This window comes from Scyliorhinus canicula, chromosome 20 (genome assembly GCF_902713615.1).
Source record: "Scyliorhinus canicula chromosome 20, sScyCan1.1, whole genome shotgun sequence".
In the NCBI taxonomy this organism is placed as follows: domain Eukaryota; kingdom Metazoa; phylum Chordata; class Chondrichthyes; order Carcharhiniformes; family Scyliorhinidae; genus Scyliorhinus; species Scyliorhinus canicula.
In genome coordinates, this window is record NC_052165.1 from 61,453,071 (window position 1) to 61,477,929 (window position 24,859).

General features: G+C 44.9%; 1 protein-coding gene across 2 annotated transcripts in view; it reads right to left on the reverse strand.

Moving 5' to 3' along the window:
• The window catches only part of scube1 (signal peptide, CUB domain, EGF-like 1), a 300,902-nt gene that overhangs the window by 74,177 nt on the left and 201,866 nt on the right, over nucleotides 1–24,859 (reverse strand). For both annotated transcript variants that reach the window (XM_038780754.1, XM_038780753.1), the window contains one exon: nucleotides 18,927–19,049. In XM_038780754.1, coding sequence (XP_038636682.1) covers nucleotides 18,927–19,049 — 123 coding nt within the window. The remainder of the gene's footprint in view (nucleotides 1–18,926; nucleotides 19,050–24,859) is intronic.

Genomic DNA, 24,859 nt, shown 5'->3' on the forward strand with positions numbered 1-24,859 from the left:
TGGGTCACTCCAGTGCCGTGCTGGCCCCCTGTATGGGGCAGAATCGCTGATCCTGAGGGCATGTTGACACCGTCATATTGAACAATGGAGTGATTTGGGGAAAAAGTTCAGGAATTCTGAATTCTTCATACAGGTGGAGCCTGGAGAGGACAGGGGTGACAGGAGTGCAGGATTTAGTACAGGTGAGGATACGGACTGCAGTGTTTTAGATCAATTCACGTTTTTGTAGAGTTGAAGCCGGACAATAGAGAACTGGGGAGGGCGAGGGGGAACAAGCCTGCAGAAAATCTCAATGTTCATATTTAAGCAGCCTCCCACCTATAGTGGGATCGGCCCCGCCAGAATCAGCGACAGCCCTGGCAAAGCACTGAGAAGGCAGTCAAACTTGAGTATTTAAAGGTATAGTCACTATTGTCTTGGATGACCATAGGCTGCTTTCCCCTTTGGGTGAGAGAGTTGACTAGCGGTGATTTAACCTGAGGATCACCACATCTCAGGTGAGGGGCAAGGTTGAAGGACAAGGCCTTCACAAATAACCTCAGTCAGGACAGGAATTAAACCCACGCTGCTGGCATCGCTCTGTATCGCAAACCAGCTGTCTAGCCAAGTGAGCTAAACCGACCTTGTATAAGTATTGGGCGGTAATATTGCAGAACTATTTATAGGTCTGCCTGCAAAATTCAGCTGGTCGCCTCCAGATCTTAGATCATAGAATCCCTACAGTGCAGAACGAGGCCATTCGGCCCAACAAGTCGGCACTGACCCAATCCACCACCCTATCCCCGTAACCCCACCTAGAGACAATTTAGCATAGCCAATCACCTAACCTGCACATCTTTGGACTGAGGGAGTAAACAGGAGCACCAAGATGAAACCCACGCAGACAGGGGAAGAATGTGCAACCTCCACACAGACAGTCACCCGAGGTCGGAATCAAACCCGGATCCCTGGCACTGTGAGGCAGCAGTGCTAACCACTGTGCCACCATGCTGCCCTTCCTCCATTAATTACCCTATGTTAATTACCCTTTGTCAAATGAGAAATAGGCATCCGTGAGGTGACCATCCATTCCCCCCCCAACCCACTTCATGTCACATACTATTACTGTCAGTTGTCAGACCTGTGAGGGAGGAAGACGGCCTTTGCACTATTTTTATATCTGTATGTGCACTGTTTTCTTCTGTTATTGTTATAAAACCATAAATACCTCAATAAAATGTTTATTAAAAAAAATTATTCTCAGTTGTCAGTCAGAGGAGGTAACACTGTCAGGAGCATTTGAATTTTGCAGTAAGCAACCTAAAACTTCAATCAGCACAAATCATTAAGCCTTCAGTTGGTCTTCAGTTTTAGGACCCATGACGAGAAACAAAAGGCGAAAACCTCACAGGAAAAATGTACAGCTTACTGTATGAGCACATGATTTTATTGGCTTGAAGGCAGCATTTAAACTCAGTAAAAAATGTTATCCTACCATTCACTTTTTTTTTAAATTTGGAGTACCCAATTCTTTTTTTCCAATTAAGGGGCAATTTAGCATTGCCAATCCACCTACCCTGCACACAGTTTTGAGTTGTGGGGGTGAGACCCCGCACACACGGGGAGAATGTGCAAACTCCACATGGACAGCCACCTGGTGCCGGGATCGATCAAGGGTCCTTGGCGCCAAGAGGCATCAGTGCTAATCACTGCGCCACCGTGCCGCCCTATTCTGCCATTCATAAACGGAAGTGAATTCACATTGAATTGGACATGTGGACAGAATAGGTGCATTGTGGATGGCAGGGGTTGCAAGGCGTGTTTTTGGGAATGAGCAGTAGCAAAACTTTATACATCTCAGTTTAATTGATTACCAAGTTTTGCTGAAAGTATTAAAATTGCCTTTCAATTCTTTAAGAAATATAAATGGATGAAAAAAGTCATCAAAACGGAGGTTTTTTTAAATTCCACTCCACCGTATGCAGAAAGGATGTTCCTGATGGCAGTAAGTTCAGAACCAGGGGTCACAGTCTGAGGAAGCAGTGTAGACCATTTAGGACAGTGACAAGAAAAAATGTCCACCTAGAGAGTGGTGAGCCTGTGAATTCATTACAGGAAGTACTTGAGGCCAAAAACATTGCATATTTTCAAGAAGCAGTTAGATATAGCACTTGGGGCGAAGTGGTTCACGGGTTATGGGGGTGTAGTAATCCACGGGAGGCAGGAGTTCCGTCACCACACCAATATTTATTTACAATAACGATATTACAGGAGCAGCTACAAACAGTCCTCAATAGCCAGGTCGAATGCCTCTAACCTCCCAAAAAACGGCATTTTTAAAATGGCAAGGCTTACCCTCCGAGTGCGGCAGCTGGTCTCCGCAAAATTCGTAGTTTACCTCGTCGCCACTGTAGTAATCCACGGGAGGCAGGAGTTCCATCACCACACCAATATTTATTTACAATAACGATATTACAGGAGCAGCTATGAACAGTGCTGCTAGCAGCCCAGTCAACTTAAGACTGCTCACAAAGCCTACACAGGTGATTATATGGGCCCCTTCAATGAGCTATCAACAAATAAAGCCAACCAATAAAGCCAATTGGAGTTCATTACAGGGGGTAAAGCGGGATTACATGGGTTTCAGTAAGGCCTTTGACAAGATCTCTCATGGTAGACTGACACAGAAGGCAAAGTCACATGGGATTAGAGGTGAGCTGGCAAGGTGGATACAGAACTGGCTTGGTCATAAAAGACAGAGGGTAGCAGTGGAAGTTTTCTGAATGGAGGGCTGTGACTAGTGGTGTTCCACAGGGATCAGTGCTGGGAGCTTTGCTGTTTGTAGTATACATAAATGATTTGGAGGAAAATATAACTGGTCTGATTAGTAAGTTTGCGGACGACACAAAGGTTGGTGGAATTGCGGATAGCGATGAGAACTGTCAGAGGATATAGATCAGTTAGAGACTTAAAAAAAAATAAAAAATTTAGAGTACCCAATTCGTTTTTTTTCCAATTAAAGGGCAATTTAGAGTGGCCAATTCACCTACCCTGCACATCTTTTTGGGTTTTGGGGGGTGAAACCCACGCAAACACACGGAGAATGTGCAAATTTCACAAGGACAGTGACCCAGAGCCGGGATCGAACCGGGGACTTCGGCACCGTGAGGCAACAGGACTAACCCACTGTGCCACCGTGCTGCCCTTGATCAGTTAGAGACTTGGATGGTGAGATGGCCCATTGAGTTTAATCTGGACAAATGTGTGGTGAAGCATTTTGGAAGGTCTAATACAGGTGGAAATATACAGTAAATGGCAGAACCCTTAAGGGTATTGACAGGCACAGAGATTTGGTGTACAGGTTCACAGGCAACGAACGTGGAGAAGATAGTTAAGAAGGCATAAGGCATGATTGCCTTCATTGGATGGGGCAGTGAGTATAAAAATTGACAAGTCATGCTGCAGCTGTATAAAACCTTAGTCAGGCCACACTTGGAATATTGTGTTCAATTCTGTTAGCCACTACCAGAAAGATGTGGAAGCTTTGAAGATGGTACAGAAGAGGTTTACCAGGATGTGCCTGATATAATAGAATCATAGAATTTTACAGTGCAGATGGAGGCCATTCGGCTCATCGAGTCTGCACCGGCTCTTGGAAGGAGCACCCTACCCAAGGTCAACACCTCCACCCTATCCCCATAACCCAGTAACCCCACCCAACACTACGGGCAATTTTGGACACTAAGGGCAATTTATCATGGCCAATCCACCTAACCTGCACAACTTTGGACTGTGGGAGGAAACCGGAGCACCCGGAGGAAACCCACGCACACACGGGGAGGATGTGCAGACTCCGCACAGACAGTGACCCAAGCCAGAATCGAACCTGGGACCCTGGAGCTGTGAAGCGATTGTGCTATCCACAATGTTACCCTGCTGCCACATGATATGGAGGGCATTAGCTAGGAGGAGAGGTTTACGTTCACTGGAACAACAGAAGTTGAGGGATGACCTGATAGAAGTCTACAAAATTATGAGGGGCATGGACAGAGTGGATAGTCAGAAGCTTTTTCCCGGGGTGAAGAGTCAATCACTAGGGGACATAGGTTTAAGGTACGAGGGGCAAAGTTAGAGCAGATGTGCAAGGGAAGTTTTTTTTACACAGAGGGGTGGGTGACTGGAACTCACTGCCAGAGGAGGTGGTGGAAGCAGATGTGATAGTGACATTTTTTGATAATTAAATTTAGAGTACCCAATTTATTTTATCAAATTAAGGGGCAATGTAGCATGGCCAATCTACCTACCCCGCACATCTTTGGGTTGTGGGGGCGAAACCCACGTAAACATGGGGAGAATGTAGAAACTCCACCCACAGCCGGGATCAAACCTGGGACCTCAGCGCCGTGAGGCAGCAATGCTAACCACTGGGCCACCGTGCTGCCCTACAATAATGACATTTAAGAGGCGTCTTGACAAATACATGAATAGGATGAGAATAGAGGGATATGGACCTCGGAAGTGTAAAAGGTTTTAGGTTAGGCGGGCAGTATGGGCGGCGCAGGCTTTGAGGGCTGAAGGGCCTGTTCCTGTGCTGTACTTTCCTTGTTCTTTGATTAGGTTATTGAGTTCGATGATCGGCCATGATCATAACGAATGGCAGAGCCGGCAAAAAGAGCCAAATGGCCTCCTCCAGTTCCTATGTTTCTATTAGCAACACCAAATCAATGTTCATCATTCAGTAATGAGTAAAGATCAACTTTGCTCATTTCAAACATCCTCGAACTGGTTTGCTGAGTTTTACTCTACAGGGAGTATTTTACTCTCCTTCGTCAGTGAGTTTGTGGGCGGGAGATGATCATAAAACTTTTCGGGGCCTTCCCATTGCATTTCTACTTGCCTAAACCTCTCCATAATGCTTTTTATTGTTTTTTATTACTTTATCAGAGTTACAAAACCAGAGCTCAAGAGTGTGGACAGGGGCAAACTCCTAATCCAGCTCATTGCCTGCTCCAAAAACCAATTCAAATTGAATCCAATTCATGGTCCCCACAAGAGAGACATACCAGATCCAGGCATTACACCTGACCTCATGCTCACCTTAGCCAAACTTTTACACCAGGATAGGCAAAGCCAAGGCTGACCTCCCAACCCTTGTTCCAACTGAAACCCTTAGATGGCCAATTATTAACCACTTAAGGACCATTTCCTGCATAGCCTCAATTTTCAGGCTGGCGGGAGGAGTTCAAGGGTGGAGGAGATCCGAAACTCAACGGTGTTGAGGTCTCGGTGAAAAGGGGTAAGGGTGCCTCCATCAGCTGTCTCCATTTAATATCAGGCACCTCCCTGTTGGTAGTTCAATCCCCCCTCACTCTGGCCTCTCCTCTGACATCCCAACCACCCCTCTGCCCACCACCCCCCCCCCCCTCTCCTCAGGCCTAACCTTCCCTCCCCACCCCAAGAGTCATAAAAGTGCCCCTGGACTCCCAAGATTGGAGCATGTGTAGGCGGGGTTGTGATTGCCACCAAGTGCTCAGATGGTGGGCACAGAATCTCTGTTATCCAAAATACCCTTGCCCATATTGACCTTGAAGACTTGGTGACTTTTGTGAAAGTAATTTTTGTTTTTTAAGATTTGCGTTTGAAATTTTGTGAAGCTTGCCAAAAGAAATCTCCAAGTACATGATTTTTTTCATTCTCAGTGCGCCTGTATTTTAATCTTCAAGTCTTTTTTTGAGGATTCCAAGGGATAAATTAACCTTCTGTACTAAGAGGTTTAAGATCAGATTCAGAATTTCCAACTTTAATATTAGTTTTGGCCATTGTGAATGAAAACTTGTTTATGAGGCTGTACTCACATTTCCTGCAATGTGATGGATTCGGTCCACAAACCCGAGGAAAACAAATAATTAAATGGATGCCAGCACTCGTGAAGTCACAACAAATTTCTTTGACAACTTGCACACAATTTATTTTTCAAAAACAGATTGCTTTAAACAAACATTCACAGGGTTTTGGCTTCATGGTAACCCATCCAATCAACTTCAAAAGCCAAAAAATAGTCAACAGATTAATTTATTATGATAATGGTAGGATGATATTCAACTGATAAATTGATTCAGACAATATCCACACAAATGCTTTACAGGTTGCCAGACAAAATCAGACAAATTGACTTTATTCGGATGTCACCATATTGTTGAAACACGGATGATTATAAAATCAATAAATGTAAATGTCACCACAATCCCAGAGGACCATAGGTGGCTCTCCCCTTTGAGAGCTGACTGGTGGTGATTTAACCTGACGGTCACCGCACCTCAGGTGAGAGGCAAGGTTGAAAAGGCGGGAGCTTCATAAATAACCTCAGCCGGTACGGGAATTGAACCCACGCTGTTGGCGTCTCTCCACATCACGAACCAGCCATCCAGCCAACTGAGAGAACTGACCCCCAAACTATAAACTCAACAACAGTGTTCAGAAGTCTCAAATCAAAAAGTGAAGGTATTTTGCTGTATGCAATCGCAAAAGTGAAATTCAGTGACGCGTGGATTTTCTTTGCTGACAGTTAGAAACATGAACTTTTTTGTTTCAGGGACAGTAAACGAATGGACGTTTGGCATAGGCAATACTTTCTCTTCACTGCTAGCCAGATCCCCTCACATATGTTCAATATTAATGTTTAGCTTTAGACAATTTCTTGTGTTAACTTTAATCTTGTAAAGTTCAGTTTTGTGATGGCTGCTTTAGCAGAAACAAACTAATAAATCTCAACAGAAATCTGCATTCACTCAACTCTAAAATGTAGTAATTAAAATGATATAACTTATAAGATTTGACAGACAGTTTTCTTAACAAAGGAAATCTCATCATCATTACTTTACTGCAAACATCACAAAAAGTTAGCGATTATGATTGGGCAACAGATTACTCAGAGGGTAAATATACTAAATCCAGGGTGGAATTTTCCATCAAGTCGGCAAGGTTTACAAGGTCTGGAAAAATTGAGATCAGTCGTGGGGATTCCCCCTAGGGCTCAAAGGTAGGTAACGCCCAGGGGAGAGGGAGTGCCAGCCTGACAGTGCCAATCATGCCTTAGGCCAGTCCCTCTGCAGCCACATTGAGGGCAGGGGTGGGTTGGGGGAGGGGGGGTGGAAGAGTGCCAAAGCCATTGAGGGAGGGGATCTTGCAGGCATGGGGAGGAGGAGTATACAGTGAGCGGGGAGAATGCCAGCGATACTTCCACAGTAGAGGGAGGAGTGTGGGGGTTATCTTCAGTTTTGATTAGGGTGCCCTCTTAAAGGGACCCTGGCCACTGTGGAGCCAGCCTTGGTGGCTCTATTGGGCCCTGCTCCACCAGCCTGATGCTGTAGACCCTGCCCGTTAATTTTTTTTTTTAACTCAGAGAGGCTCAATATCTGGAGAGAAAACCGGTCCATGCAGCTGGAGAGCTACACCCCAGTTTTCAGTCTCTGAGCCTCACACTTTGGAATAAAATGGTAAGATTCCATCCATAGTATCAGCTGTGACAGAGTTGTCGTGCTCTTGCCTTTAACTCGCAAGGGTGTAGCTTCAAATTCCACCCCAGAGACTCGAGCATAAAATCTGGCTGTCACTTCTGTACAGTATTGAATGAATGCTGCACCGTTAGAGATCCCACATTTCAAATGGGTTGCTAAACTGAGGCCCTGTCTGCCCTAATGGTTTGATGTAAATGATACGCTGGTGGTACTAATTCAAAGAAGAGCAAGAGAGATGCTACCCCGGCCAAAATCTAAATCTCGACCTAAACCATATAAAAGAAATCTCATTGCAGGTTGTGAGTGTTTGTTCTCTGCAATTTGCTGACACAATTCTTGCATGACATCAGTGACTATACTTCAAATGTACTTCATTGGCTGTAGATTGTTCTGAAATATCCTGGGGTCATAAACTGTGCTATAGCAATGTGTTTTTCTTCCTTTAAACCCGTTTCATAAATTGCTAGACAGTTTGATTCAATATAGTGTGCAGAGAAAATTCTCATCCATCAACCCTTCCAATACAGTAAAAAATTGTTTTTCTTTATCAGCTATTCTCACAAGGCATAATGCAGTCAAGATAGAAGGTTTAAACACCGATAATTTTATTTCTTTCAAATATACAAAGAAATAAGATTACCTTTTATTAATTAGGAATCTGCTGAAGAACCACCCCCAGCTTCCGCACCCACCACCAGCACCACCTAACGTATAAAAAAATTCCACTTGAAAAGCCGCAACAGGATGGGTCTTGTTTCCTGCTGCAGCATTGATCTAACCAATCCACACCATATTAACTTTGAAGCTTACAGCTTATCCACACAGGAATCTCCGCTAATAACCAAGTTCGATCTTTTGAGTTATCAAGGATCTAGATGCACATTTGTATTTTTAAGTAGGTTTACATTTAGATGACATTACTCATAGGAGAGTGCATTGATGCATTCCATGTCTCTGTGAATTTTTAAAAATGCATTCATTAATTCAATACAAGCCATTGCAAAAAATTGTGCTCGCATCCCTCAAGATGTGGGCTGTTGTACGAGATTGGGTTTAGAATGGGTGACCCAAACCTTCATGAGGAAAGAAACGTGAAAAACAAATGCCCTTTGAGAAGCAACCCATTGCCCACTGAACAACACGGATATAACAGCAGGAAGAAAGGGGTTAAGTGTTGTGCCGTTCTGGTACAAGCCAAATTAACTGCTCATTCAAATGTAGTTTGTTAGTCAATGGTCTGGAAAATCCCAACAATAAGCAGACTGTGCTCTACCACAAGCTTCATTTAGCAGCTAGAAAGGTGCAAAAACCTATTGACTCCCATTCAAAGTAAACTGACCTGATGAAATTCCGCTTGATGAGGAAGCAACTAACAGCTAAAGCAAACTTTCAGACGACGATGGTAATTAATGTGATTTGACAAATGTTCCATTTGCATGAGTAAACTTCAGTTTCCAAGCACAGTTATTTGAGCAACGTTACATAGTATTAAAAAAGAACCAAAATTCTCCAGAAAGAATATAAAGTATATATTGCCCCCTTTGGTACAATAATGGACTAAATGCTTTTGGCTCACAGCCCCAGATGTGGCCAAGTTCCAGTGCTTCTGGAATATGGCATTCATCACCTTTGGAATTAATCAAACGTTTCAGTGCAGGCTACTTTAGATATTTAGCAAAGCACTTCTAACAGCAAAGCTGTAACACTGAGGCTCTGCAGAGTACACAACAAGATGATTTGGAGCAGACTGTGATGAAAAGATGTATGTTGTAATTGTCTATTGATAAAAAACTTTTCTCAAAAGACAATGATCATGCAATGCATGCACAATTGTGCTTCTGTTGTCTATGTGGTGAATCTTTTGTTCACACTTTTAGGCCAGATCCTTCAATCAAAAAACAGTTGTGCTTCAATTTTTTTTGACCTAAACCTTCAGATCTACTCTTGAGAAAATCTTAATTTATTGAGCAGCAGAAGTTGTTCAATTCAGAAATAAAACAACACTTCAGACAACGTGTGGCACCAACATTAGTCCACATATATTTGCACAAACCCAGACTGCAAATCTGAATTTAACTGTTGGGGATGATCCTTCTCCTATTTAGTAATACACAAACTATTTTTAAGCACTGTCTAAATTTCTGGGCGAGGTAGCGGTCTTCATTCAAACCAGGCAAGAGTGATTACGTAGCCTGTTTCATACCCTGTCCAAGTAACTGCAATGGAACAAAATTCTGACAGGGTATAAAGTAGATTGCAAATTAATTACCAACCATTTCTCACCACCACCAAAAACTAAATTCACACCTGCAGTTTTTCAAACCAAGACTGGACTTGTACTGATAATTCTTATGTAAAGCTAAACTGTAAAAAAATATATTTACACATATATATAAAATTTATATAAAATTGGACTGACTTTTCAAATACTCATAAGTGTAATCTACCCCATTCCTAAACATATGAAGCAATAAATGAATTTCTGCAATATAGACCATAATTTGACTTGTTATATGTATGACACATGACATGTTACTCTTTATTTGATCATTTTCACATACCAATGGATCTCCAATGGTGTCAAATATGGTGAGTCAAAAGGATGAGTCACCCTTACGTTAGTGTCCAAATCCAGCTGTATTCATAGCTTGAACATCACATGCAATCGCTTCTCTACCCTCTCCTACATTATTAATTCTGGTCCATAAGGAGCTAACCTTCGCTCCTTCCCATTTCTCCTCTACATGCTGCTCCTTGGTGATATCATCGGAATTCATGATGTTAAGTTCCACATGTACACCGATGACATGAAACTCTACCCCACCACCATGTCTCTTGATCCTCTACAGTCTCCGATTTGTCACACTGCTTGAATGACATTCAGTACTGGATGAGTAGAAATTCGCTTCAACTAAACATTGGAAAGACTGAAGCCACTGGGTGGAAATTTCAGCATGTCAGTTGTGACTGAAACCCAGTGTGTAGCTCACCAGCTGAGCAGCAAAGTTTTTAGTTCAGACTTATGCCATCACTGTGGCAGGGCAGGCCTGATAGAGCCGACAAGGCTGGCTCCACTGAAATCTGAATAGCACAGAAAATAAACTTTCCCTACCTCCCTCCCCACTATGGACACGGAGGACCCTCCCGTCCCTCCCTCACAAACATCAGGGGCTCTTACAGCAGCCCCTCCCCCACCACAAACATCATTGGGGGATTGACAAAAACTCGTAGGGCAGAATTTTCCACTCCCACCAGAGGTTCAAATGGTGGTGGGTGGGGGAGCAAGATTTGGCTAGGGCAAAATTCAGTTTCTTGACGTCGGGAAATTAGTTTAGAATCTAACTCCTCTGCCTTTCATGGCAGCTTAAAGGTGGGTCGAGTGTCACTTTGCTCGATGTCAGGAATCCCAATTTCATCTCACGCGTTCTCACTAAAAGCCCATCTCTCAAGAATCTTGCCCCCTGTCCAAACACAATGCTCTGCCAGCCGGAATTTAGAATGTTCTGTTTCACAACTGAACTGAGATGGCATGCACCTGACGAGGTAGAGTTCTTTGTGGACTTTCAGGTCAGTAGACACTGTTTTTATCTTCTCACAGAGATATCAGCTGCCTGCCAAACATGATGCAACAAGGCTGGGTGATGAGGAGGGGACAAGACCGAGCCAGGATTGGCAGGGGGTTGGCTGGGGCCCAAGAAGCAGAATGGATGAGTGAATGGTGAGTGACCATCTGGGTGCCATTCAAATATGATGGCCAGATGTTGAAGTCTATGAGGTGATGGCTGGGTGGACCACTTCATGCTCACCCCAATGCCCCTCCCAGTACAAAATTTGATTTCTCGCAGCTGTGTAACTTATGAGCTGAACAGCCGTCCCCTTGCCAGCAGGTCAAAGAACAAACAAAGAACAAAGAAAAGTAAAGCACAGGAACAAGCCCTTCGGCCCTCCAAGCCTGCGCCGACCATGCTGCCCGTGGTGGCAGAGAGCCGGTCATGCGCTCCCGTATACTGATGTCATGTGCTCTGTGTGTGAAATCACAGAGATTTCTCCATTTTGTAGCTGCCAGAAAATGAGCAACAAGACTGTGAAGAACTGAAGATGGATAATTTTGTAATAAAGGAAGAGAGGACCAGAGACACAAACAGACCAGAATATCCCAACGGAATCTGCTGGAGAGAGCTTCCAGGAGAGTCCATGGCAGGACAAAGCAGTGCTGGTGTGAGCTGCAGAGAGATCCAAGGCTCTGGTGAACAACTCATTAAGAAGAAACTGAAATTGGGAACAAAACATTATAAAGATGATTTCCTGAGGTAAAGTATTTTTAATTTTGCCCTTGAAAATCAGGATGTAAAGCCCATGTGTGTTATATGAAGGGAAGTACTGGCACATGAAAGTTTAAAACCCTCAAAACATTAAAGTTCAAGGACAAACCTCTTGATTTTTTTCCAAAGGATGCAGCGAGAGCTTAAATCATCAGCTGAAGCCCTTAGCAGAAATGCAACATTGAATGACAAAGCAAGTGAGATTGCGAGGACCAAACAGGCTCACCAGTTGCGTTAAAAATAAGTGAAAATGGTGCATTGTGAAGGTCGGCTGGCATGGGTGGCAAAGGACAAGCGGTGTGGATCGCGAAGGTCAGCCCGGCATGGGTCGCGAAGGTCGGCCGGGCGTGGGTCGCGAAGGTCGGCCGGGCGTGGGTCGCGAAGGTCGGCCGGGCGTGGGTCGCGAAGGTCGGCCGGGCGTGGGTCGCGAAGGTCGGCCGGGCGTGGGCCGCGAAGGTCGGCCGGGCGTGGGCGGCGAAGGTCGGCCGGGCGTGGGCCGCGAAGGTCGGCCGGGCGTGGGTCGCGAAGTTCGGCCGGGCGTGGGTCGCGAAGTTCGGCCGGGCTTGGGTCGCGAAGGTCGGCCGGGCGTGGGTCGCGAAGGTCGGCCGGGCGTGGGTCGCGAAGGTCGGCCGGGCGTGGGTCGCGAAGGTCGGCCGGGCGTGGGTCGCGAAGGTCGGCCGGGCGTGGGTCGCGAAGGTCGGCCGGGCGTGGGTCGCGAAGGTCGGCCGGGCGTGGGTCGCGAAGGTCGGCCGGGCGTGGGTCGCGAAGGTCGGCCGGGCGTGGGTCGCGAAGGTCGGCCGGGCGTGGGTCGCGAAGGTCGGCCGGGCGTGGGTCGCGAAGGTCGGACGGGCGTGGGTCGCGAAGGTCGGACGGGCGTGGGTCGCGAAGGTCGGCCGGGCGTGGGTCGCGAAGGTCGGCCGGGCGTGGGTCGCGAAGGTCGGCCGGGCGTGGGTCGCGAAGGTCGGCCGGGCGTGGGTCGCGAAGGTCGGCCGGTCGTGGGTCGCGAAGGTCGGACGGGCGTGGGTCGCAAAGGTCAGCCGGTTGGTAAAGGTAAAAGTTGGTCCCAGGAAAAAAAGTTTGAAAAACACTGCTGTACGTGACATCGTCCCTGTAGTATTCTCTGTATCAGCTGTAGAATAGCTAATTTTAAAATAAATAGAGAATGTTTTATGTATTGTAAAAAATTAATAATAAATGTCTACCTTAAGGAGCTAACTGAGACCAGATTTTGCAATGGCCATGAATTTTACTCAGATGGTTTATGATGCAAATATTAAGGACAGAATTACTGGCTTTTAACTCAGCACCAGCCATCTATTAACCTGTGCTACATGAAAGGTATAGTGTCACACAAAGTTGAATTATTTCAATAATGGGCTTTAGCTAGTTTTCAAGCAGAAAACAGCCAAGATCAATAAACATGATAAAAAGCCACACAGTGGGAAACATTTGTGTGATTAATATTTCACAGTTGCCATTAACATTGCAAAAATATAATCACACAATAAAATGTACTGGACAATATTAACGGTTTAATGATTTGATCAATTTCAATGCCATGGTTTTCGACAATGTGGTAGCAAACATAGTCTGCCGTAGTCCCATGCCAACTGCTGTAATTATAGCTATCACTAAAGACATTCGATTCAGCTAGAAGGAAGAAAGCATTAGCATTTATGATCAATTTCTCAATCCATCATCAGTTCATCCCAAAATGCTATGTAAGTGGAACTTTTAGTCATGTTACAGTTGTCTTTGTGAAGTCTGCTATTCACTTGCAGTCAAAACACAGGCCTGAATTTTTCGTCGTTGGGCGTACTCACTCAGTGGGCCTAGAAGCAATCGTGGAACATGCTGCCAGCCGCAAGTGGCCCCAGAGCATGATTTCTGCTGGTTGGCCAACTGACAGACACCCAGCACGAAACACGAGCTGTTAAAGGCTGAGCACTGACGGGGAGGGTGGGCAGAGGGCAGGCACTGAGAAAAGGGAGGCTGCGTGCCGGTGCTCCAACCGTACTGTCTCAGCAACACAATCATAGACAAACCTCATTTCCCAGACACATTTGTTAATTTTATTTGAGTGCTGGATTGAGACTGCAGCTACAACATAAAGGCCGCCTTGTCTATCGCTCCACCCAACAACTGGAAAGGCAGATTTGCTGTGTAAAATTGTGATACATTGGCCCCTTAAAGGACACAATTGGCTGCTTGATTACATAGAACATAGAACAGTACAGCACAGAACAGGCCCTTCGGCCCTCAATGTTGTGCCGAGCCATGATCACCCTACTCAAACCCACGTATCCACCCTATACCCGTAACCCAACAACCCCCCCCCTTAACCTTACTTTTTATTAGGACACTACGGGCAATTTAGCATGGCCAATCCACCTAACCCGCACATCTTTGGACTGTGGGATGAAACCAGAGCACCCGGAGGAAACCCACGCACACAGGGGGAGGACGTGCAGACTCCACACAGACAGTGACCCAGCCGGGAATCGAACCTGGGACCCTGGAGCTGTGAAGCATTTATGCTAACCACCATGCTACCCTGCTGCCCCAACCGGATTGTTGGGGCAAATGCACCCCGACCAAAATGTTGTGTGAGTAGGCGATCACTTTGGGAGTTGTGCCCACATCTTCCCGTGTGATTTTGTGTGCACTCACACAGCACTCAAAATTCTCACCTAGTCCCACATACAACAACATAAATAACCAGTTAATCTGGTGCTTATTCTGGGTGCATGTGATTGTGGGAAATGGTTTGCCAAGAGACTTTTACTTCAGATATGACTGCAACCGGGGTATCCGTTTAGACCTTTGTTTAGTAGTGCACGACCAAAAGGCATCATCCTTTCAGTCCTGCTCTGACAGGTCAGCTTAGATTTTGGGCAGAGGTTTGCCAGCCACGTGGGAGTGGGTTCCAGAGCTTGTGGGGTCGGAAAATACTGAAAAGTGACATTCAAGTCGAGTTTCCATGTGAGTTCCTGTCCTCTTCCAGGTTAGGTTGCAAGTCCAGTGGGGACCCCAGTACATCTGGCAGGAAAGCAATTGAGCTTTTTAAAAAAAAAAACATGGAATCCCTCTCTCCCAACAGTGCCCAGTTTACTTGCTGGTTACATATTAGCCAGTTTGGAGAAGACCAGAACACTGTGGGAATTCGGCATTTGAGTGAAATTGACCAGCTATGAACAGAATGGTGAAACGGACAAGCCTGTGCTCAGCCACAGTGCAAAGCTTGCCCTGAGAGGAGCAGTTCCTTAAGCCTAAAATCACAAAGTTTGTTCGAAACAGCAGTTTTGTGCAACGTATATTAAATTCCTTTGTGCAATTAAGACCTTTACCTCGCACACTTTCTGTTACTTCTACAGGATGCTACCCATGTAGCTTCAGCAGAGCTGGAAGGAAGGCTACTCGTTCCCCTGCTCTGCCACATGGAGATGCCTGGCAGACATCCTCTGGGTTTCAGAGCCTGGGGGGAACTTCCAAAGACTGCCTCATCTATTATATGTGCACATAAACATACTCAACTATCAGGGCAGGAGGCATCATCTGGACGGAGGGGGGGGGGGGGGGGAGGGGGGAGGGATGTAGGATGTTAGGGTTCCTCGAGAAGAATTCTCCCTGTCATCACCACTGTCTTCCATCTTAGGGACCGCCTACACTTTCCTGCTAACCAAGAGTGGGAAATTAATGTTCAGCCACCAAAGAGATACTTTTTTCGATCGTTTGTGAAACGGCAGACATGGCGTAAAGCCATTGATCTAGGCCAGCATGTACTTGATGGACTCTTGCCGCTTTTATTGTCCATGAGGTTGAGAATTCTTTCAATGGAGGGGGGTCATCAGTGCAAAGACCTGGACATCACAGAAATCATATTATGGGTGGAATGTTTCATTTTCTGTGCAAAATCATTCACAGCCTTTGGATATTCTGCCAGATGCATAAACATTTTCTGTTGCTTCTCCACAATGATCGCCGAGGCTCAGATGTGTGGCTAGCAGTGCTTGAAGTGTCCTGTGCTCTCCAACAGGAGCTCTCCACTGCTGTGCCTGGCACCAGCCCCTGGTTCCTAGAATGTGATATACTCCTCAGCATCTGCTACTCTACTTATCTCCGAGAATCGGGACCCACTGAGATGTGTTTATTTGTGCTGGTGGAGGGTGCGCAGGAGTCATGTGATGGTGCATCCTCAGAGTTCTGGTCTGAGAACTCAAGCTCCTCCCATATCTCTGCTGCCATTATCAATGCACTTGGGGGGAGATGAGAGACTAAGTCGGTGCTGAATGTAGGTGAAATTGGGTTCCAAGTTAGCATAGTGCAGACTATGACAATTAATGTATGTTGATATCAGTTCAATATGAGTGATGGTTAAGTGTCCCGTGATAGTGTGAGATCTAATGCTGTCTCGGGACCACCCTTATCTTTCCATCACCAATGCTCTATACTGGTGCCACCCTACCCACCTCAAGGGCCTCCTCTCACATTGCAGCCAGCGTGACCATGGCTGCAGCTCCACCAATGGTGGGCTTTCCTCTGCAGCAATGATAAGAGACAGACAGTTAGGTTTGTAAGGAATGAATTGGTGTCTGTGTGTGGAAGGTAGACATTTGAGGAGGATGACAGTGCAAAATAGAAGCATGAAAGCAATAAGCTGAGGTTGAGTGCGTATAATAATCACTGAGATGGAAATTTGAGAAGGAGGCTGGAGAGAATGTAAGGTGCATCATTCAGAGGGGTGCTGTGCAGGGGAATACTAGTGAGGTGATAGTGATAGAGTGACGGCTGGAAGCTGAACTTGGAGGACACTTACCTTGCCAGACCGCAAAGCCATCAAACATTTTCTGATACCAAATGAAGATCCTCAACATCATACTTCGGCCAGTGAAAGACTCAAGAACTTGAAACCATTACTGCTTTGTAAGGCTGCCTGGCCTCTTCTTTCTGCTCTCGGGAAAAAGGACTTCCCTTCATGCCCTCACTTTATGAATCCTCACTTCCAGAGACAAATATATGAACCGCGAAACAATCTTTTCACAGCTTCCATCCATGTGGCAGGTCAATCCTCCCTCCTACTAGATTGTTTCCTGCAAACACTGTTGCCGTTTCCCTAACATAGAGATCTTAATTGCTGCCTTAGGTACGTCATTCCGCCTACCCTCCCTCCTTCATTGATTGGGGAACCAGCTGGCAGGCTGATAACTAATTTACCGTGAGAAAGAGGAACTGTAAAGCACGCAAATCGATTGTTTGGGATTCCAGCCACACCTTCCGGCAGAGACTAAGGCGAGTAGATTTTGCCCAATGTGTTTGAAAGCATGTTTAGGGCTTGAACCTAAACCATGTAGTGCAAGCAAAAGTCCAACAGTGAACTGATTTTTGAAGTGAAATTATATTTGACATGCTTCGTATTTGCAACATTAAAATTTCATCTTTGAAATGCAACATCAACTAACAGCTGTGAGCAGTAAATGGAACCAAAACTGGAGCCAAGCAAATATCAGGTCACACCAGTTTGGAGCCAATCATATCTGTTGCTTGGCTCCAAAGTATTTTTTCAAGATGACTTGTTATTTCTTTGCAGTGATTTGGAGCTAAGAATTGAACATATGAATTCTATCAACTTGATTAACTCAGAAGTAAGGAGCAGGGGAGAGATCAGCATAAACCTATCATGTGGTTCTGACCCTGAACAGCATTGCATTTTACTGATGGGGTCAATTTAGAAATCCTTGGTTTGGCTTTTGGAGCCAACAAACGTTGCAGTTGGAGCCAAAATTGGCCCCAAGACGCCAGTCTCCCAAATTAGCTTAAGAGCAGATTGCAACAGTACTTCTCTCCCTCTACGATTGTCTCACAGTAATCACAAATCAGTTGTGCTGTTTACTAATAATGTGCAACAAGAAACAGAATGCTGACATTCCCATGAAAAATCCTGTGCATACTTCTTCAAAGCCATTTCTCATTTCAGGACATCATTACACTTTGTTAACTTGCACAACAGATTTGAATAACAACTTTTCACGCAAATAATATTTGTTCTAACTCATTCTGTTGTAAAAGCTGTTGCTCAGTATTACTCCGAGGGCCTGGCGTCAGCAAGATCCTGGTTGGGGATGGGGATGGATGAGTGGATTGTCACCGGCTCTTCTATGCAAACTCAGGGTGAAAGCACCCCAAATATTGTGAGGAGAAACCTAGCGCACTGCTTCTGCTTCCAATCTGAGTGGCACTACCCTATAGAGACCTCACCACTGCATGGCTGGAGCTAGTTTCCAAGAGCAGTCCCTTTTACCATGAAAATCAGGGTCTACCAACATAAAGGGAATTCAGGCAAGATGTGTAACGGGCGACTGATCAGCTTCCTGCCCAGCCACGAAAGTTAAAATCTAACCCGTTGTTGTATTTTGAGAAAATGCCACCATAAAATGTTTTCTTTGAATTCCGAGCACAAATAAGCAATTGGTTTATATCAGGGGTGGGCAAACTTTTCCGTGCAAGGGCCACATTTAGAAATTCACAATTTTAAAGGGCCGCATAGTATATTAAGTAAAATAATTACTTCACCCCGTTATGATTCTGGGCGCCTCATATAGGACATAGAACAGTACAGCACAGAACAGGCCCTTCGGCCCTCGATGTTGTGCCGAGCAATGATCACCCTACTCAAGTCAACGTATCCACCCCATACCAGTAAGTAACCCAACAGCCACCCCCCCCCCCCCCCCCCCAATTAACCTTTTTAAAAAAATTTAAAAAAATTTTTTTTTTTTTTTAATGACTTGGTGGGCCGCATAAAAACCTTTGGCGGGCCGCATGCGGCCCGCGGGCCGTAGTTTGCCCACCCCTGGTTTATACTCTTGAGCCTCGTATGGCATAATTAATACACGTATTAGAGATCTCTGGACCTGGCTACTAAATGCTTCTCACATTAAACAGATTAACTGAATGGAGCCTTTAATGTAAACAAGGCAACATAATATTTCTCTCTACTTTGAACATGGGCTTTCAGGGGAAGAATCACGAGCTTAGATGTTTTTTAAGCTACCTCTTTTTGATAGCAATGGAGCAAACGAGGCGAGACATAATTTGGATGGAGACTTACCTTGACAGGATCGCTCATCTGTCAGGAGCTTGTAGCCTTTTCGACAACTGCACTCAAAGCTGCCAACTGTATTCCTGCAGAAATGGTCACATCCGCCGTTATTTACTAAACACTCATCAATATCTGTGAGCAGAGAAAGCACAAAAGCATAGAAGAAATTAATACCATAATCTGATATAGGCGCATGGACAACATTTGAACCAGGAGTGGAGACATTGTGACAGCATTCCCCCCCCCCCCCCCCCCCACACAATATACATTATGTTCAGCAAATACTTCCAGATGTAACAGGTACATTGTGGACCCCACAATATATGAGGCTGCTGACTTCCACTGCTGTATATGTTTTGGTGCACCAACGATAACTATGGTTTAAAAATCATGATCACAATTTCAGGTTTCTAGTTGTAGACATTTCCAAAGTAAAATGCAGACCTCTGATCTGTCCAGACAGATGGAGAATATTCCAGATCACTGTTAGTCAATAAATAATGTGTGGTAGCACATGGAAAACCTGCCATGCTTATCCAGCAGGAGCAAGATGTGGTTCTAATCTCACACCAAGGTGGCTGACTCTCTTAACTGCCTTCTGAAGTGAGCTTGTATGCTACGCAGCCAAATCAAACTTCTTATTGGACAACTCATGATGCACAATAAAAACCTTGTGAGTGACATCCCATCCTGAGAATGATTTTCAAAAAATAACACATGATTAGGTGCCTCACAGAATACAAAAAGTCACTGTGAACCTCATTCTTACAGTAAGGATGCATAACATTCCCCACTCACCCATTCCCCACAGGCACTTATTATCTGGTGTCTAATTAACTTAAGTTTCAATTAATGGATAAAAGAGGAAGGCATGGGCACATTGAAAATTATTTCCTGAATTACTTTGAGTCCATTTACCTGGACTACTAAAGCTATGATTCTTTAAATTCCAAGACAAATTGCTAATTAATAAAGAGAATGGGGAACAATGTGGATAAGGCAGATGCAGCGGTTATGATGTGCGATTAACCTGCACCCTTTTGTTGTGATGCAGAGAGCATACAAACGGCACAATATGATGCAGCCAGTGCCAAACATGTTGTTAAGTGCCTGCATGCTTCAGTCGGGGCTGTAAAGACGGGGGGGGGGGTTAGCTCAGTTGGCTGGACGGCTGGTTCGTGATGTGGAGCAATGCCAACAGCATTAGTTTTATTCCGTACTGATTGAGGTTATCCATGAAGGCCCCGCGTTCTCAGCCTGAGGTGTGATGACCCTCATCTTAAATCGCCACCAGTCAGCTCTCTTTCAAATGGGTGAAGCTGGTGGGGATCTGTCCTGCTGCTGAATGCATGTTAAGTTGTGTGTGTTTAAGAAAGGATGTTAGCTTGAGGCTTGAGGTTGAAAATGGCGTCACTGATGCAAGATCAATATTACTTACCCTGACATGTTGCTTACTTTCAACAGACATGCCTAAAGTCCATGCTAACATCTTCGCCAAAACGGCATCCATCTTTGGTTGTATACAGTGCCAAAGCTATTTTCTGCCTACAGCTGAATTTTGTGGCCAGCATTTTATTTTAAATGTGAGGGTTTTTCTGCTTTCTGACTGAAGATAACACTGCACTTAGTGTTTGAAATGGAGTTCACTTTCCAGCCATACAGTGACTACTGGGATATCTTGAGGTGTTATTAAAGTACAAGATCTGATCAATTATTTTCCAGAGAAAGTATAAAGTAAAATTCTGAATTGCATTGTTTTTGCACCTCAATGATAATACTGTAATGGTAGACCTTCCCTTTCTGATCGCCTTTTTATGGTAGTAAGTCATTTACAATGAGATGTTGGAATTGCTTCCTATGCTCTGAAGCCAGAGAACTCTACCCCCACCCAACTCCTAAAAGAACCTTAGCAGTATCACAGAGATACATCCAGCTCCTGGCACTCAAAAAGCCTTTGTCTCAAAAGTATTTGGATGAGGAGTTGGAATCTGCTGCCTGTGTCAACTGATCAGAAAGAGAATATCTTTACATACTTTTGTGTCACATATGTCTACAGATCAGACTTTGTTTACTGATGTAAAGAAAGCAATGTCAATCATAGTTTGTTCAGAAAGTTATTTGGAAGTCTGACTTCTAACATATATAATTAAGTGACAATTTGTCTATCCAGTATGTATGAGGTAATATATGTCTCCCAGACTGATTAAACACCAAGGTCACAGACTTGAAATGCTGGTAAGCCTTCAAAAATGCTGTGTGCTTTTTTATCCTCTCCTCCTTTCCTGAAAGTATTTCAGGAGTGGCAGTTGCTGTCCGGTACTTTCTCAAAGTTGTTGTCCTTCATATGTGAACCCTAGAAAGTGCATGTCAGTAGGCTTTACAAATCTATTCCTTAGAAAGTGAGTTTGTACCTTTTCTTTTTACATTTTTTTTTTCTCCATTCCTCTCTTGGGAGATTGACTTGTGCTGGTTCTGGCCATCCGATATCTTGTGGAAATAGCCATTCTTCATGTGTGAGCCTACCTCTTGTTTCCCATGATGAGTCAGAAACGTGAACGTTTTCTGACAATTAAATAATGTCCAGCTTTGTTCGCAATTCCTTAGATGATTAAGCAGTATTCTGTGCCTGAATGCAGAAAGGCCTGGACAACATGTAGGCTGGCATCACAGAAGTGCCAGGCAATGACTATCTCCAATAGCCCATCTTTAAAATATAAACAATCACACCCTCCAACAATAGGATCAATCTGTAGTGTGTACTACCTACAGAACACATTGCATTTGCCAAGGATTCCTTCATAACACCTCTCAAACGCACATCACTGAGTAGGTTATGGGCAGCATGTTTATTGAAACAACATCATCTCCAAATTTCTCTCCAACTCACACAGCAGCCCATCTCACTGCTCCTTCGTGGTCATTGTGTAAAAATCCTAAAACCCCCAACCAGACAGATTGTGGGAGTGCCTTCACTGCATGGACAGCTCAATAAGGCCTCCCACCATTTTCTGAAGAGCAGCCAGGGATGCCAGCAGTGCCCATATCCCAAGATTCTATTTTTGAAAAATGTGCAACCTCATCTATCATGGAGTCAAGAAAGGTGATCAGTAGTGTAGTGGTAATAGGGTCAAAAGGAATAGGAGGTGAATCTCATGAATAAAATGAAATTGTATCGGACATGAGGGGATGCAAGAGCAAAACTGAGTGAAGAACAGGATTAAATGGATTAGGTAGAAGAACTCCTGAAGGGGAGGAATGTAGCAAGAAGCAGAGACTGTTTAGCAAATGTTCCTACTCTCAGTAGTTCCTACTCTTAAGATAATACTGAAGTTATTTTCAGTGGAAAAAGGTTAAGAGAGTGGAAAAGATAAATAGATGAAAAACGTTTTGCACCATTTGGTGCAACCATGTCCATATATTTAAAATCAGTTTATTTATTTTGTATCTTCCGCACAATTTTTCCCCATTTTTGAGAATTTGTGCAGAAGGATTAGCAGACTGATTGAATCTGTTGAACCGCAACATATGGCCAACAAGTCTTGGGAGTGGGACATGAAACTGATGCTTCCGGCTCAGGCAGGGGTTCTACCTACTGAGGCACAAAATCTCAAACTCAGAAATTTGGTCGACAATGAGGAGGATAGTGACAGACTTCAGGAGGACTGAAAAAAAGTGATGAACTGGTAGGTTGTGCGGAGTCTTCACGTTCTCCCCGTGTCTGTGTGGTTTCCCTCTGGTTGCTCCGGTTTCCTCCTGAAAGATGTGCTTGTTAGGTGAACTGGACATTCTGAATTCTCCCTCTGTGTATCCGAACAGGCGCCGGTGTGTGGCAATTAGGGGAGTTTCACAGTAAATTTATTGCAGTATTAATGGAAGCCTATTTGTGACACTAATAAAGATTATTATCATTATTATGTTCAATTTGATGCAGAGAAAATACATTTTGGCTAGAAAAATCGGGGCGGGGAGGCAATATGAACTTAATGGTGCAAAGATTTATTCTAGTATTATCAGAGGTAAAGAACGTCAATTATGTGGAACGACTGGAGAAGCTGGGGCTATTCTCTATAAAATAGAAAAGATTAAGAGGAGACTCACTAGAGGAGTTCAAATTCAAGGATGGTTTTAATAGAGTAAACACAATTAAAACTGTTACCGGTGGCAAGACAGTCAGTAACCAGAGGACGCGCAGTTTAAGGAAAAAAATAGCTGACATGAGGAATCAATGGGCGCGATTCCCCGATCGCGGGACAGAGTGTCTGTGTCGTTGTGAATGCCATCGCGTATCACAACGGCGCGAAACGGGCGGGAGCAGTAGCGATTCTGGCAACGGCGCTGGAGCGATTCACGCTGCTCTAGTCTTACTTCCTGGCACGCCAACCCGACGCAACATGACGTTCTGGGGCCGGATGCGCAACAAAGTAGGCCTGGGGGGGTAGGGAGGCCGGCCCGCCGATTGGTGGGCCCCGATCGCGGGCCAGACCCCATCGGTGGCCCACCCGGGGACGGAGCCCACCTCTCACCCCCCACAGCCGCCCCCCTGACCCTTCGCGCAGAGTTCCCGCCGGCAGCGACCAGGTGTGGACGGCACCGGCAGGACTCTGCTTTTTCTGCGCGGCAGCTCGGACCATCCAGGCCGGAGAATCGGTGGCTCCACCGCGTACAGCGGCCCTTGTACAGTGCCGCGCCAAATGCGGCGGTGCAAATGGCGCCGATTCACCGCACCTTGGAGAATCAGGCGTGGGCGTCGGGGTGGCGTGGTGCGGTTGTGGCGATTCTCCTGCCTGGCACGGGGCTCGTAGAATCGCGCCCTTTGGTTTTGAACATAAATTGCCGTAATCTGGGATGCACTGCCTGAAAGGAGGATGGACGTAGATTCAATGAGAATTGAATAAATACTCAAAAGGAAATAAATTTGCAGGAACCAGTTGAATAGCTCTGCTAAAGAACTGGTGGAGACACTTCTGTATTGTAGTGTTCTATGAATCTATGGTTAAAAAAGGCAAAGGAATAGGCTGGGAGAATGTTTTTGAATGCAGGAACCTATTAGGGATGCCCTACCGGAAACAATTTTGGAGGCTGATTGCACATTAGCTTTGAAAAGGGAAGTGGATAAATACTTGAAAAATGAAGATTTAAAACAATATAGAGAAAGGGCAACAGAGCTGGGCTAAGTGAATATAAGGTCAGGACAGGTGCAATGGACTGGATGGTCATCATCTGTGACATTCAACCAAAATTCTTCCAATCTCCCACTGTAACATCAGTGAAAGATCAGCAGAAATCCCAGAAAAAGAGCAGAAATGGCCTTTTTTAAATGCGTATGTACAAAGCTCATTGACACTGTACTGAGCCTCCACAGATAGACTGATGGGTTTGAGCATGGACTATCTGATTTTAAAAATGATGCACCTGATGCAATGTCAGCAACACCTCAAATTTTCCAGGGAACGTTTAACAGCTTTGATTGCTTTTGCACAAGGTAAATTACAAGTGAGCCCTAATGTGGTGTCATAAAAGTCTTGGAAAAATAATTCTAAGGATCCAAAACACAAGCATTTGACATTAGACCAAGAGGCTAGTGCCTCTGCAACTCTGACTTCCAGGCAGACCAGAAGGATATTTGACACTTCGTTCTCCCGGCTCAGAGCATAAATGCTGTACAATTTTCAGAAATTATTTGTCTGATGATTTTGTTAGACATGCATGGAAAAACAATTTGTTCAATTTGAGGTGAGGAGAAATTTCTTCACCCAGAGAGTGGCAATCCTATGGAATTCGCTACCACAGAAAGCTGTTGAAGCCAAAACATTGTATTTTTTAAAGATGCAGTTAGATATAGCTCCTGGGGCTAAAGGGATTAAAGGATATTGGGAGGGGGGGGGGAGGGGGAAACAGACTATTGAGTTAGTTGATCAGTTGGGATCAAGATGAATGTAGAA